The sequence below is a fragment of the Hyperolius riggenbachi genome, chromosome 2, assembly GCF_040937935.1.
Source record: "Hyperolius riggenbachi isolate aHypRig1 chromosome 2, aHypRig1.pri, whole genome shotgun sequence".
NCBI classification, from domain to species: Eukaryota; Metazoa; Chordata; class Amphibia; order Anura; family Hyperoliidae; genus Hyperolius; species Hyperolius riggenbachi.
In genome coordinates, this window is record NC_090647.1 from 9,759,844 (window position 1) to 9,774,081 (window position 14,238).

Sequence of the window (14,238 nt, forward strand, 5' to 3'; positions counted from 1 at the left end):
TGTATGCTGTAGTAGCAGTTAGTGAGATAGTGGCTGTGGTTGGTATAACTGTGGTTGTAGATCTGTATGCTGTAGTGGCAGTTGGTGAGATAGTGGCTGTAGTTGGTATAACTGTGGTTGTAGATCTGTATGCGGTAGTAGCAGTTGGTGAGATAGTGGCTGTAGTTGGTATAACTGTGGTTGTAGATCTGTATGCAGTAGTGGCAGTTGGTGAGATAGTGGCTGTAGTTGGTATAACTGTGGTTGTAGATCTGTAAGCGGTAGTGGCAGTTGGTGAGATAGTAGCTGTAGTTGGTATAACTGTGGTTGTAGATCTGTATGCTGTAGTAGCAGTTAGTGAGATAGTGGGTGTGGTTGGTATAACTGTGGTTGTAGATCTGTATGCAGTAGTGGCAGTTGGTGAGATAGTAGCTGTAGTTGGTATAACTGTGGTTGTAGATCTGTATGCTGTAGTAGCAGTTAGTGAGATAGTGGCTGTGGTTGGTATAACTGTGGTTGTAGATCTGTATGCGGTAGTAGCAGTTGGTAAGATAGTGGCTGTAGTTGGTATAGCTGTGGTTGTAGATCTGTATGCTGTAGTGGCAGTTGGTGAGATAGTGGCTGTAGTTGGTATAACTGTGGTTGTAGATCTGTATGCTGTAGTAGCAGTTGGTAAGATAGTGGCTGTAGTTGGTATAACTGTGGTTGTAGATCTGTATGCGGTAGTGGCAGTTGGTAAGAGAGTGGCTGTAGTTGGTATAGCTGTGGTTGTAGATCTGTATGCGGTAGTAGCAGTTGGTAAGATAGTGGCTGTAGTTGGTATAACTGTGGTTATAGATCTGTATGCAGTAGTGGCAGTTGGTAAGATAGTGGCTGTAGTTGGTATAGCTGTGGTTATAGATCTGTATGCAGTAGTGGCAGTTGGTAAGATAGTGGCTGTAGTTGGTATAACTGTGGTTGTAGATCTGTATGCGGTAGTGGCAGTTGGTGAGATAGTGGCTGTAGTTGGTATAACTGTGGTTGTAGATCTGTAAGCGGTAGTGGCAGTTGGTGAGATAGTAGCTGTAGTTGGTATAACTGTGGTTGTAGATCTGTATGCGGTAGTAGCAGTTGGTGAGATAGTGGCTGTAGTTGGTATAGCTGTGGTTGTAGATCTGTATGCAGTAGTGGCAGTTGGTGAGATAGTAGCTGTAGTTGGTATAACTGTGGTTATAGATCTGTATGAGGTAGTTGCAGTTGGTAAGATAGTGGCTGTAGTTGGTATAGCTGTGGTTGTAGATCTGTATGCAGTAGTAGCAGCTGGTGAGATAGTGGCTGTAGCTGGTATAACTGTGGTTGTAGATCTGTATGCAGTAGTAGCAGTTGGTAAGATTGTGGATGTAGTTGGTATAGCTGTGGTTATAGATCTGTATGCAGTAGTGGCAGTTGGTGAGATAGTAGCTGTAGTTGGTATAACTGTGGTTGTAGATCTGTATGCGGTAGTGGCAGTTGGTAAGATAGTGGCTGTAGTTGGTATAGCTGTGGTTGTAGATCTGTATGCGGTAGAAGCAGTTAGTGAGATAGTGGCTGTAGGTGGTATAGCTGTGGTTGTAGATCAGTATGTGGTAGTAGCAGTTGGTGAGATAGTGGCTGTAGTTGGTATAGCTGTGGTTGCAGATCTGTATTTGGTAGTAGCAGTTGGTAAGATAGTGACTGTAGTTGGTATAACTGTGGTTATAGATCTGTATGCAGTAGTGGCAGTTGGTGAGATAGTAGCTGTAGTTAACAATAACAATAATATTTATATAGCGCTTTTCTCCCTGGGGACTCAAAGCGCTGTGACCCTGCATTATGCAGTCTCAAAGGCTAGGGAAAAGAGGTGAGTTTTTAGCCTTTTTTTAAAGCTGTCCAGAGAAGGAGCCTCTCGTACTGATTGTGGGAGTGAGTTCCATAGAGTAGGGGCTGCATAGGAAAAGGCCCGAGCACCAAATGTTAAGTGTATCCTGGGAATAACCAGCTTCATCTTGTTGGCAGAGCGGAGGGTGCGTGGAGGGGCATAAAGTTCCAATAGATCCGCTATGTATTTGGGTCCCATGTGGTGTAGAGCCTTGAATGTCAGCAGGCAGATCTTAAAATTGATTCTCCATTTTACTGGCAACCAGTGAAGAGTTTGCAGTACTGGGGTGATGTGTGAGCTGCGGGGGGCATTGGCTAGGAGTCTGGCTGCAGCATTCTGTACTAGCTGTAAGGGGCGCAGAACCTTATCTGTAGATCCGATGAACAGGGCGTTGCAGTAGTCTAGGCGGGAGGATACAAATGCGTGAACCAGGGCAGGTAGGTCTTCAGCTGGGATTAGGTGTTTTATTTTCGCTATATTTCTTAGATGGAAGAAGGAAGACTTGACGACAGCTGATACCTGCTGTCTGAGTTTTAGATTTCCATCCAGGATCACCCCAAGGTTTCGCACAGAGTCTTTATACTGTACAGTATCTCCCCCAATTGCTAGTTTGAGGTGGTGAGCGTTTTGAACTTTATCCATCATGTGTGGACCACCTACCACCAACACCTCTGTTTTGTCAGAGTTCAGCCTCAGCCAGCTGGTGTTCATCCAATTTTGTAAATCCACTAGACACGCATTTATGGATGCTGATGGGTCTTGGGTGCCAGGCTTGAAGGACAGATACAGTTGTGTGTCATCTGCATAACAATGGTATCCTAAACCATAGTTCTGGATTATTTTGCCCAGTGGGAGCATGTAGACTGCAAAGAGTAATGGTGATAGTACAGAACCCTGTGGAACTCCATAGGCAAGTGGCACTGGATTAGAGTAGTGTGTGCCCAGACATACTTGCTGTGTCCTGCCAGATAGGAAGGTCTGAAACCAGCTAAGAACAGCACCCCTTAGGCCACAGTAATTCTTCAGTCGCTGGAGTTGGTATAGCTGTGGTTGTAGATCTGTATGTGGTAGTAGCAGTTAGTAAGATAGTGGCTGTAGTTGGTATAGCTGTGGTTGTAGATCTGTATGCGGTAGTTGCAGTTGGTGAGATAGTGGCTGTAGTTGGTATAGCTGTGGTTGTAGATCTGTATGCGGTAGTTGCAGTTGGTGAGATAGTGGCTGTAGTTGGTATAGCTGTGGTTGTAGATCTGTATGTGGTAGTAGCAGTTGGTTAGATAGTGGCTGTAGTTGGTATAACTGTGGTTGTAGATCTGTATGTGGTAGTAGCAGTTAGTAAGATAGTGGCTGTAGTTGGTATAGCTGTGGTTGTAGATCTGTATGCGGTAGTTGCAGTTGGTGAGATAGTGGCTGTAGTTGGTATAGCTGTGGTTGTAGATCTGTATGTGGTAGTAGCAGTTGGTAAGATAGTGGCTGTAGTTGGTATAACTGTAGTTGTAGATCTGTATGCGGTAGTAGCAGTTGGTAAGATAGTGGCTGTAGTTGGTATAACTGTGGTTGTAGATCTGTATGCGGTAGTTGCAGTTGGTGAGATAGTGGCTGTAGTTGGTATAACTGTGGTTGTAGATCTGTATGCGGTAGTGGCAGTTGGTGAGATAGTGGCTGTAGTTGGTATAGCTGTGGTTGTAGATCTGTATGCAGTAGTAGCAGTTGGTAAGATAGAGGCTGTAGTTGGTATAACTGTGGTTATAGATCTGTATGCGGTAGTAGCAGTTGGTAAGACAGTGGCTGTAGATGGTATAACTGTGGTTGTAGATCTGTATGAGGTAGTTGCAGTTGGTGAGATAGTGGCTGTAGTTGGTATAACTGTGGTTGTAGATCTGTATGCGGTAGTAGCAGTTGGTGAGATAGTGGCTGTAGTTGGTATAACTGTGGTTGTAGATCTGTATGTGGTAGTAGCAGTTGGTAAGATAGTGGCTGTAGTTGGTATAGCTGTGGTTGTAGATCTGTATGCAGTAGTAGCAGTTGGTAAGATAGTGACTGTAGTTGGTATAACTGTAGTTGTAGATCTGTATGCGGTAGTAGCAGTTGGTAAGATAGTGGCTGTAGTTGGTATAACTGTGGTTGTAGATCTGTATGTGGTAGTAGCAGTTGGTAAGATAGTGGCTGTAGTTGGTATAACTGTAGTTGTAGATCTGTATGCGGTAGTAGCAGTTGGTAAGATAGTGGCTGTAGTTGGTATAACTGTGGTTGTAGATCTGTATGTGGTAGTAGCAGTTGGTAAGATAGTGGCTGTAGTTGGTATAACTGTAGTTGTAGATCTGTATGCGGTAGTAGCAGTTGGTAAGATAGTGGCTGTAGTTGGTATAACTGTGGTTGTAGATCTGTATGCGGTAGTTGCAGTTGGTGAGATAGTGGCTGTAGTTGGTATAGCTGTGGTTGTAGATCTGTATGCAGTAGTAGCAGTTGGTGAGATAGTGGCTGTAGTTGGTATAGCTGTGGTTGTAGATCTGTATGCAGTAGTAGCAGTTGGTAAGATAGAGGCTGTAGTTGGTATAACTGTGGTTATAGATCTGTATGCGGTAGTAGCAGTTGGTAAGACAGTGGCTGTAGATGGTATAACTGTGGTTGTAGATCTGTATGAGGTAGTTGCAGTTGGTGAGATAGTGGCTGTAGTTGGTATAACTGTGGTTGTAGATCTGTATGCGGTAGTAGCAGTTGGTAAGATAGTGGCTGTAGTTGGTATAACTGTGGTTGTAGATCTGTATGCGGTAGTGGCAGTTGGTAAGATAGTCGCTGTAGTTGGTATAGCTGTGGTTGTAGATCTGTATGCAGTAGTAGCAGTTAGTGAGATAGTGGCTGTAGTTGGTATAACTGGGGTTGTAGATCTGTATGCAGTAGTGGCAGTTAGTAAGATAGTGGCTGTAGTTGGTATAGCTGAGGTTGTAGATCTGTATGCAGTAGTGGCAGTTGGTAAGATAGTGGCTGTAGTTGGTATAGCTGTGGTTGTAGATCTGTATGCGGTAGTAGCAGTTGGTAAGATAGTGGCTGTAGTTGATATAGCTGTGGTTGTAGATCTGTATGCGGTAGTAGCAGTTGGTAAGATAGTGGCTGTAGTTGGTATAGCTGTGGTTGTAGATCTGTATGCAGTAGTAGCAGTTGGTAAGATAGTGGCTGTATTTGGAATAACTGTGGTTGTAGCAGCCTAGTGATTGGCCAGCTGCATGACACTTGTACACAGAAGGGGAGTGAAGAGGACCTGTACCGCCACTGGTAAAGTATAATGCTCTGCCCCCCTTCCCCTTCCCCTGCAACAGTGGAGGTCTTGGTGGCAATTGTGACGTCTGTGTCCCCAATTATGGCCATAATCCAGTGCTCTGGAGGAGGTGATGTCATCTCCTGGTGACCACGTGGATGGAAAGCCTTGAGGACGTTCTGTTCTCCCCTCTGGCAGTGATGCCCCCAATGTAGTCCAGGTTAGTTATATCATTATAATATCATGCAGAACCCTTCACTGGTATGGAGCTTATTTTGGAGCCCTGCAACTTGTAACTGAGCATTGCAACTAGAATGTTGTGTAACTGCTGAGATTTAATAAATGCAAGTTTAAACACCATTTGAGTGCCTCCTTCTTATTTACTCATTGTATTACAGCCATTCACCCTCCCTCTTACTCTTTTCTATAGGAGAAGGTGTGGTTATCACTGCCACTCCCCCTTCTTTTTACTCTGTTCTATAGGATAATATGTGGCTATCACTCCTCCCCCTCTTTTCTCTGGGAGAAGGTGTGGCTATCACTGCCACTCACCCTCCTTCTTTTCTCTGGGTAAAGGCGTGGCTATCACTGCCACTCACCCTCCCTCTTTTCTCTGGGTGAAGGCGTGGCTATCACTGCCACTCACCCTCCCTCTTTTCTCTGAGAGAAGGTGTGGCTATCACTTCTACTCTCCTTCCATCTTACTCTCTTTTATGCCACTCACCTTCCCTCTTGCTCCATTCTATAGAAGAAGGTGTAGCTACCGTTGTCAGTCACCCTCCCTCCTGCTTATTTATTTACAGGGGCGTCGCTAGCCTTGTTTTAGGGGGGCACGTGCCCCCAATCTTTCCTGGGGTGCCACGGATCTCCGCCCGGCCGCCCCCTCTGTCAGACTCAGCGGCTCCCTCCAGCCGCCGCGTCACTGACAGTCTCAGACCTCAGGATCAGGCGGCGAGCCGGCGACCAATCGTGCGGGCGCTAGGACCCAGCGCCCGCACTGATATGCGGAAGTGACATCACTTCCGCATATCGAGCGGGTGCGTCCAGCGCCCGCTCGTACATCTGGTCGGGTCGCCGCTGATCCTGAGGTCTGCTGAGAGGTAGGGGGGGGGAGCGGCGGCGGCGGCTAGAGAGGGGGCCTCCCTGTCACTCACTCACTCACTAAAGGGGCTCCCTGGCACGCACTCACTCCCTAAAGGGGCTCCCTGGCACTCACTCACTCCCTAAAGGGGCTACCTGTCACTCACTCACTCACTCACTAAAGGGGCTCCCTGGCGCGCACTCACTCCCTAAAGGGGCTCCCTGGCACTCACTCACTCCCTAAAGGGGCTCCCTGTCACTCACTCACTCCCTAAAGGGGCTCCCTGGCACTCACTCACTCCCTAAAGGGGCTCCCTGTCACTCACTCACTCCCTAAAGGGGCTCCCTGGCACTCACTCACTCCCTAAAGGGGCTCCCTGGCACTCACTCACTCCCTAAAGGGGCTCCCTGTCACTCACTCACTCCCTAAAGGGGCTCCCTGTCACTCACTCACTCCCTAAAGGGGCTACCTGTCACTCACTCACTCCCTAAAGGGGCTCCCTGTCACTCACTCACTCCCTAAAGGGGCTCCCTGTCACTCACTCACTCCCTAAAGGGGCTCCCCTGGCACTCACTCACTCCCTAAAGGGGCTCCCTGTCACTCACTCACTCCCTAAAGGGGCTCCCCTGGCACTCACTCACTCCCTAAAGGGGCTCCCTGTCACTCACTCACTCCCTAAAGGGGCTACCTGTCACTCACTCACTCCCTAAAGGGGCTCCCTGTCACTCACTCACTGCCTAAAGGGGCTCCCTTTCACTCACTCACTGCCTAAAGGGGCTCCCCGTCACTCACTCACTGCCTAAAGGGGCTCCCTGTCACTCACTCACTGCCTAAAGGGGCTCCCTGTCACTCACTCACTGCCTAAAGGGGCTTCCTGTCACTCACTCACTGCCTAAAGGGGCTCCCTGTCACTCACTCACTCCTTAAAGGGGCTACCTGTCACTCACTCACTCCCTAAAGGGGCTCCCTGTCACTCACTCACTCCCTAAAGGGGCTCCCTGTCACTCACTCACTCCCTAAAGGGGCTCCCTGTCACTCACTCACTCCCTAAAGGGGCTCCCTGTCACTCACTCACTGCCTAAAGGGGCTCCCTGTCACTCACTCACTGCCTAAAGGGGCTCCCTGTCACTCACTCACTGCCTAAAGGGGCTCCCTGTCACTCACTCACTGCCTAAAGGGGCTCCCTGTCACTCACTCACTGCCTAAAGGGGCTCCCTGTCACTCACTCACTGCCTAAAGGGGCTCCCTGGCACTCACTCACTGCCTAAAGGGGCTCCCTGGCACTCACTCACTACCTAAAGGTGCTCCCTGTCACTCACTATCGGGGTCCCTGTCACTCACTACCTAACTGGAGGCGCCTGTCACTCACTAGCTAACTGGAGGCGCCTGTCACTCACTAGCTAACCTGGGGGTCCCTGTCACTCACTACCTAACTTGGGGGGGCTACCATATTAAGGGGGCATTCTGCCTATTTATGTGAAATGCTGTCTATTTATGTGCCTCATGACTGCTGAATGTGTCTTGTTGGGAGCCTTATGATTTGTTGGGGGCCTCATGATTGCTGAATTTGTCTTGTTGGGGGCCTCATGATTTGTTGGGGGCCTCATGATTGCTGAATTTGTCTTGTTGGGGGCCTCATGATTGCTGAATTTGTCTTGTTGGGGGCCTCATGATTTGTTGGAGGCCTCATGATTGCTGAATTTGTCTTGTTGGGGGCCTCCTGATTTGTTGGGGGCCTCATGATTGCTGAATATGTCTTGTTGGGGGTCACATGATTGCTAACTGCGAGACTATGGGAAAAGCTGAATCCTTATCATATGAGACAATAGCATTAAACCTACTTTTTTAGCGTTTTAAAACAGAAAATAAAACTGGGAGGTTCTAAAAAATTGAATACATTTTTCAGGAGTAGGATGGATGAAATTGTTTATCTTCACAGTTTATTTTCAACTTGGATTTTCCATAATGTTCATGTATGAGTTAAAACGTTTGTACAGTATTTAGTTTAAATTGCTGTTGCCACTTTGCGATAGATACCGGTAAGTGACTTTTGGGTTGCAGTTTGGGCACTCGGCCTCCAAAAGGTTCGCCACCACTGTCCTAATCTGATGTCCCACCATTGCTAGGTTCATGTAAATTTGTCTCCACCCGTTACCACACCTATATTCTGGTCCATGGCCCACCCATTTTTTGGTGCGGCGCGATAAGCACGCCACACAACGTGATCGTCATATTTTTGGCACGCTAGCTGCAGTGTGCTGAATTCTGCTGCCTACAGTATGTACAGTATACGCTGTTCTCTAGTGCTTGCACTGTGTGCTGATTTACCTCCAGTGTGTACAGTGTAAGGTGTTACTCTGTGCCTTTATTGATTGTAAACCAGCTGTATTGTATGCTGATCCCTGCTACTTTCAGTATGTACAGTATTAGCTGTAAAGCCTGGTACACACATACAATTTTGATTAGCCAATTTTAGCTCTGTTCATAAAATTCATTGTCTGTTGGCCCACTTACTGCACGGGGGTGGGAAATTGGGGGTCAGTGATTGACCAATCAAAATTGTATGTGCGTATACATCTTTGATCTATGCCTATACTGATTGTAAATGATCGAAATAAAGGACAGGGGGCTCCGTCCAATATTTCGATGGGCAGGCCCGTTATCCGTAGCTTACACCGCTGCTAAGTTCATGTACATTTGGCCCCATCCATGTCCACGCCCACTTACCGCATGGCCACGCCCATTTTTTGCCCTCCCCTCCTGGTGCCCACAGGTGCCACTGATCTCCAGGGACCCTAGAAACGCCCCTGTTTATTTATGTGGCTGTTATGTCTTCTTGCTGGGGTATTTCCCTGTGGTTTTCTGGGGGATTTAGGGGGGGAGGTGTAATGCTTTGGATATCTCAGTGGTGGCGCTTCCTGAAGCTTCAGCTCTTCTCGGAACTCTCGGACTTGGAGACTGGAGAGCAGACATGTTGTGGACCTGCAGAAGGTGACTGTACACTTCATGTGTTGTAGTGACAGGAGTGGGTGACATACTTACACGACATGAGACCTGGAAAACAGGAAAGAGAAAGGAAATTATTATTCCAGACACTTAAAGGGACAGTCACCCCCCCCCCATATCATTATTACAGACCTCCAATCAGATGCTTGTGATGCCAGCTTGCATTAAAATGTAATGCAAAACGTATGCAGCTTGAGGGCTCTTTCACACCAAAAAGTCCAAAACGCAATCGAACAATGCAAACACTAAGCGCTGCGTAATATGTTGGCGCTTTATAAATACAATAAATAATAAATAAATAATAATAAATAGCACGTTTCGCACTTTATGTTTTGCGATTTTCATTATGCTGTTCTCAGTCGAAACGCAGGAAAAATGCAGCAGAACTAGGATTGCCTTTTTTAGCAAATGGGAAATGCATTTAGTGTGATTGCCTTCCCGGGAGTCCGATTGCTACTTTACTGTACTTACGTGTGGAAAATCGTACGCCTTTTCAATAACAAATCGGAGCGCAGGCGGTGTGAAAGGGCCCTGAATATGGTGCACACTAAAAATCACTGGCATAATCGCAAACACTAAACGTTTTTAGAAGAGATTTTTCTAAGCGATTCCAGGAACGTGCCTGGCGATTTTTGGAGTGTTTTGGTGTAGAGTTTTTTTTTTTTTTTGTACAGTAGAACTGGAAGTGAACAGCCTGGGCAAAAAAATGCTTGGAAAATCGCTCTGTTCGGCCTTGTTCACATTGCATTCCATTAGCGTTCACGTTGGGTGCTTTTTGACGCAATTTTATTTGGGATTCCCGGTGCTTGGGTGGGCATTGCGTATTCGTTGCACAAAGCGATTTTGTGAGCGTTTTGCGTTTTTTTTCTATACCTTCCATTGAGGGGGAATTGCCTCAAAAAAGGTACAGGAACTGCTTTGCTGAGCGGATCAGAAATGAACCGCTCAGATGTGAACGCTCTCGTCGGGAATCATTGCACAAGGGCTTTTAGGCCGATTTTGAAAATCGCCCGGGCTTGTAACCGCCCCTAGTGTGACCGAGCCTTTCTAGTGCTTCTAAAAGGCCTCAGAAGAGCTCTTGGTGTGCAGTGTGCACCAGCCCTAAAATGTGTTTTTTTCCGAACGTGATTGGCCTAGCTGCAGGCTGCATACAATTTGTATGCCAGGCGGAATCCTCAGCATTTCATGTACAATCTCTACTGATCATTTTATAAAGAGATAAACTGACACACAATTAGTGATGCTCGGAAGGGGGGGGGGGGGGGGAGGGGGAATCTATAGCTCCTTAGCTACACCACTGCTCCTAAGACTCACGCTTTGCTTTACTGAACTGTCGTACAAGGATGCTGAATGCAGAGACGAAGGCAAAGGATGGATCTGCGATCTGAGAATTGTGCCAAGCCTTCGCACTAGCTATGCCTTATCATATAGCCAGTCCCTGATCAGCATAATATTAGTGACGGGATAAGTGGTAATTATTTTTGATATATACTTTGATAATTCTCTCAGGACCTCTAGATGCCAAAGTTAAAGAGAACCTGACATGACCTAAAAAAGAAAACGTAATACATACCTGGGGCTTCCTCCAGCCCCCTGCAGGCTGATCCGTCCCTCGCTGTCCTACTCCTCTGCTGTCTGCATTTTCTACAATGGGCCCCGGTAAGTGAGCCAGGGGGCGCAGGTGCACTTTGGCCCCGCGCGCTCTCCCCGCCGCACTGCCATGGCTGGGAGTACTGTGGCCAGGCCACTGCGCTCCGACTCACTTACCAGGGCCCATAGCGGAAAATGCAGTCAGCAGAGGTGGGACGGCGAGGAATGGATACATTTTCTTTATTAGGTTGTCTCAGGTTCTCTTAAAGCCTAGTGTGTGCTTAAAGCGGAATATAACCCAGCATTTCAACTTTGCTCTAAAACATTATTTACAGCATATTATATGCAATCAGCATTTTTTTTACTAGACCAGCATTGGAAGGGTTACACACAGAGCTTTAAAGTTCCGTGGAGAGAACTGCTTCCCACAGCTGAAGTTCAGATAGATACATTTAACTAAATAGAATGTAACAAGTGAGGGATGTTACACACTCTTTGGCTGTCATCCAGCTCCTACACAGTCAGAGAGAGTGAGTCACATTCCACACTTAGATACATTTTGTTTACTTAAATGTATCTATCTAAACTTCGGCTGCAGGGAGCAGTTCTCTCCAGGAACTTTAAAGCTCTTTGTGTAACCCTTCCAATGCTGGTCTAGTAAAAAAAAAAGCTGGTTGCATATAATATGCTATAAATAATGTTTTAGAGCAAAGTTGAAATGCAGGGTTATATTCCGCTTTAAAGAGAATCTGTATGTAATGAACGGTGTAGCACAGAGAGGATCTGATTACCGGTGATCTGCAGTATCACTGGGAATACAGATATATACCAGATTATAGATGATCTGCAGTATCACCGATAATCCGATATACAAGCTAACCTCTGGACACCTGAGTAGAGTGTAGTGATTGGTGTAACTGTAACACTAAGAGGCATAGGCCTCGAGGCAGTAAGGAGTACTGCACGGATTCCTTCCGAAGGCCTGAACTCTCCTAGGAGGGAGGAGTCAAGCTAAGATAGGAAGGACTCTCTGATAGTGACACCCAGGAGAAGGTGTCACTAACAGGACTGGGAACCGCCTCTAACAGTAAGGTCGATTCTCGAGGTCGGATAAGCCAGGTCGTAAACACACAGACAAAGTACAGACTCAGAAGGCAGATACGGAGTCCGATAAACAGGCAGGGTTCGGCAACATGGTATCAGAAATATCAAGGTACAGAATCAGGAGACAAAAGCAGAGTCTTAGGGCGAGCCGGGGTTCGGCAACAGAGTATCAGAAATATCGAGGTACAGAATCAGAGTTCAGGAGATAGTCAGGCAAGCCAAAAGGTCATAACAGATATCACAATCAAACTAGTACTTTAAGCTATCAACAGAATCTAGCTAAGTGTAGGATTACAGCTCCAGCTGGTCCCGGCACACTTTCGGATCTGACTACGGGTCTGAGTGCTAGCACGTTGTGTTCGCAACGCCAGACAAGGAGCAAGTGAACAGCCAGCAGTATATATACACAGGCATCTCTCCAGCACCTCCCTAAGTGCTGGACCAATGAGCTGTGGAGCCAGTGTCAGCTGACCAGCCTGGTCAGCTGACTCACCTCTGGCTGTCATATAATCCCTGCCCCAGTGCGCGCGTCACTCTAATCCTAGAGGGACAACGTGTCCCAGCCACACCAGCAATGGGGCCATGCGCGCTAACCGCCGCTTCCAACACGGCGGTTTCTCCGTGCTCCACCATGCCCCGTAAGGAGACAGCCGCCTCACACTGAGTGGAGGCGGCTGCCTCTCCGTGCTCCGCCATGCCGTGTGCGGAAAGAGCCACCTCCGGCTCTTCCGCGTTTCCTTACACTGTACTGTCCGATTTGTACAATAAAAAACATACCAATCGAGTCACTGTGATCTGCTGGGTCCCTCTTTGCCATTTCCACCACTCCCCGCCGTGATTCTGGCTTTTAATCGCCAGTCTTAAACAGTGTTTACAAACAAAAAACATGGCCGCATGGCCAGGAAGTGATGTATGTATATATATATATATATATATATATATATATATATATATATATATATATATATATATATATATATATATATATAATCATGTTACGGTATACTACAAGTTTTTATTACATTGTGAATTATCTGCAATCCAGTCTGGGATTAGCATGTGACAGGCAGCAGCTCCTTCCCCCCTCAGCCTCACAAACTGCTGAAAAGCTTTATGGAGATGAAGATTTCATTTTTCAGCACGACCTGGCACCTGCTCACAGTGCCAAAACCACTGGTAAATGGTTTACTGATCATGGTATTACTGCGCTCAATTGGCCTGCCAACTCTCCTGACCTGAACCCCATAGAGAATCTGTGGGATATTGTGAAGAGAAAGTTGAGAGACGCAAGACCCAACACTCTGGATGAGCTTAAGGCCGCTATCGAAGCATCCTGGGCCTCCATAACACCTGAGCAGTGCCACAGGCTGATTGCCTCCATGCCACGCCGCATTGAAGCCGTCATTTCTGCAAAAGGATTCCCGACCAAGTATTGAGTGCATAACTGAACATAATTATTTGAAGGTTGACTTTTTTTGTTTTAAAAACGCTTTTCTTTTATTGGTCGGATGAAATATGCTAATTTTTTGAGATAGGAATTTTGGGTTTTCATGAGCTGTATGCCAAAATCATCAATATTAAAACAATAAAAGGCTTGAACTACTTCAGTTGTGTGTATTTGAATCTAAAATATATGAAAGTCTAATGTGTATCAGTACATTACAGAAAATAATGAACTTTATCACAATATGCTAATTTTTTGAGAAGATCCTGTATATAGTACTCTCTTAGGGCTCGATCACACTAGGGGCGTTTTCAGCCTTTTTTCAAGCGCAAGTCCTGAAAACGCTTGTGCAGTGATTCCCTATGAGAGAGTTCACATCTGAGCGGCTTTCTTCCGATCCCCTCAGCAAAGCGGTGCCTGGACCATTTTTGAGGTGATTTTGCCTCAATGGAAGGTATAGGAAAAATATAGGAAAACCACAAAATGCTCACAAAATTGTTTTGTGCAGTGATTGCGTTTGCATTTCCAAGAATAAATACATTGTAATTATTCAGTTCACTTCATCATGACTTGCGTCAGGGAGTGAATTAAAAAATAGCTCTGAAAAAGTGCTTAGAAAAGCGCTTTAAAAAAAAATGCAGCGAGAGTGCCGGTAGGGGCTTAAAAAATTGCTCACAACATCGCAAAACGCTTGTGTTTGCGAATTTGATTTTAGATATGAACAAGCCTTGGGGATCAGTCTGGTTCCATCCATCACCAGAGGAGGCAGTGTGTCCCCACAATGTAGAGACATGGAGGTTCTTCACTTACTTTGTGCCATGCTGATGTGAGAGAGGAAAGCTAGACACACAATGCCCAGGAGACACTTCATCACCATCTTCATCTTCTTCATGGTCTCTGCAGGA

The 14,238-nt window shown here is 46.5% G+C and overlaps 1 protein-coding gene across 1 annotated transcript in view; it reads right to left on the bottom strand.

The window, feature by feature from the left end:
* The window catches only part of LOC137544571 (homeobox-like protein HDP1), a 76,850-nt gene extending 64,265 nt beyond the window's left edge, over positions 1-12,585 (bottom strand). Inside the window, exons 1-2 of the mRNA XM_068265670.1 lie at positions 12,484-12,585; positions 9,232-9,243 (exon numbers count right to left, since the gene is read on the bottom strand). Coding sequence (XP_068121771.1) covers positions 9,232-9,243; positions 12,484-12,585 — 114 coding nt within the window. The remainder of the gene's footprint in view (positions 1-9,231; positions 9,244-12,483) is intronic.
* Positions 12,586-14,238: the final 1,653 nt, after the last annotated feature.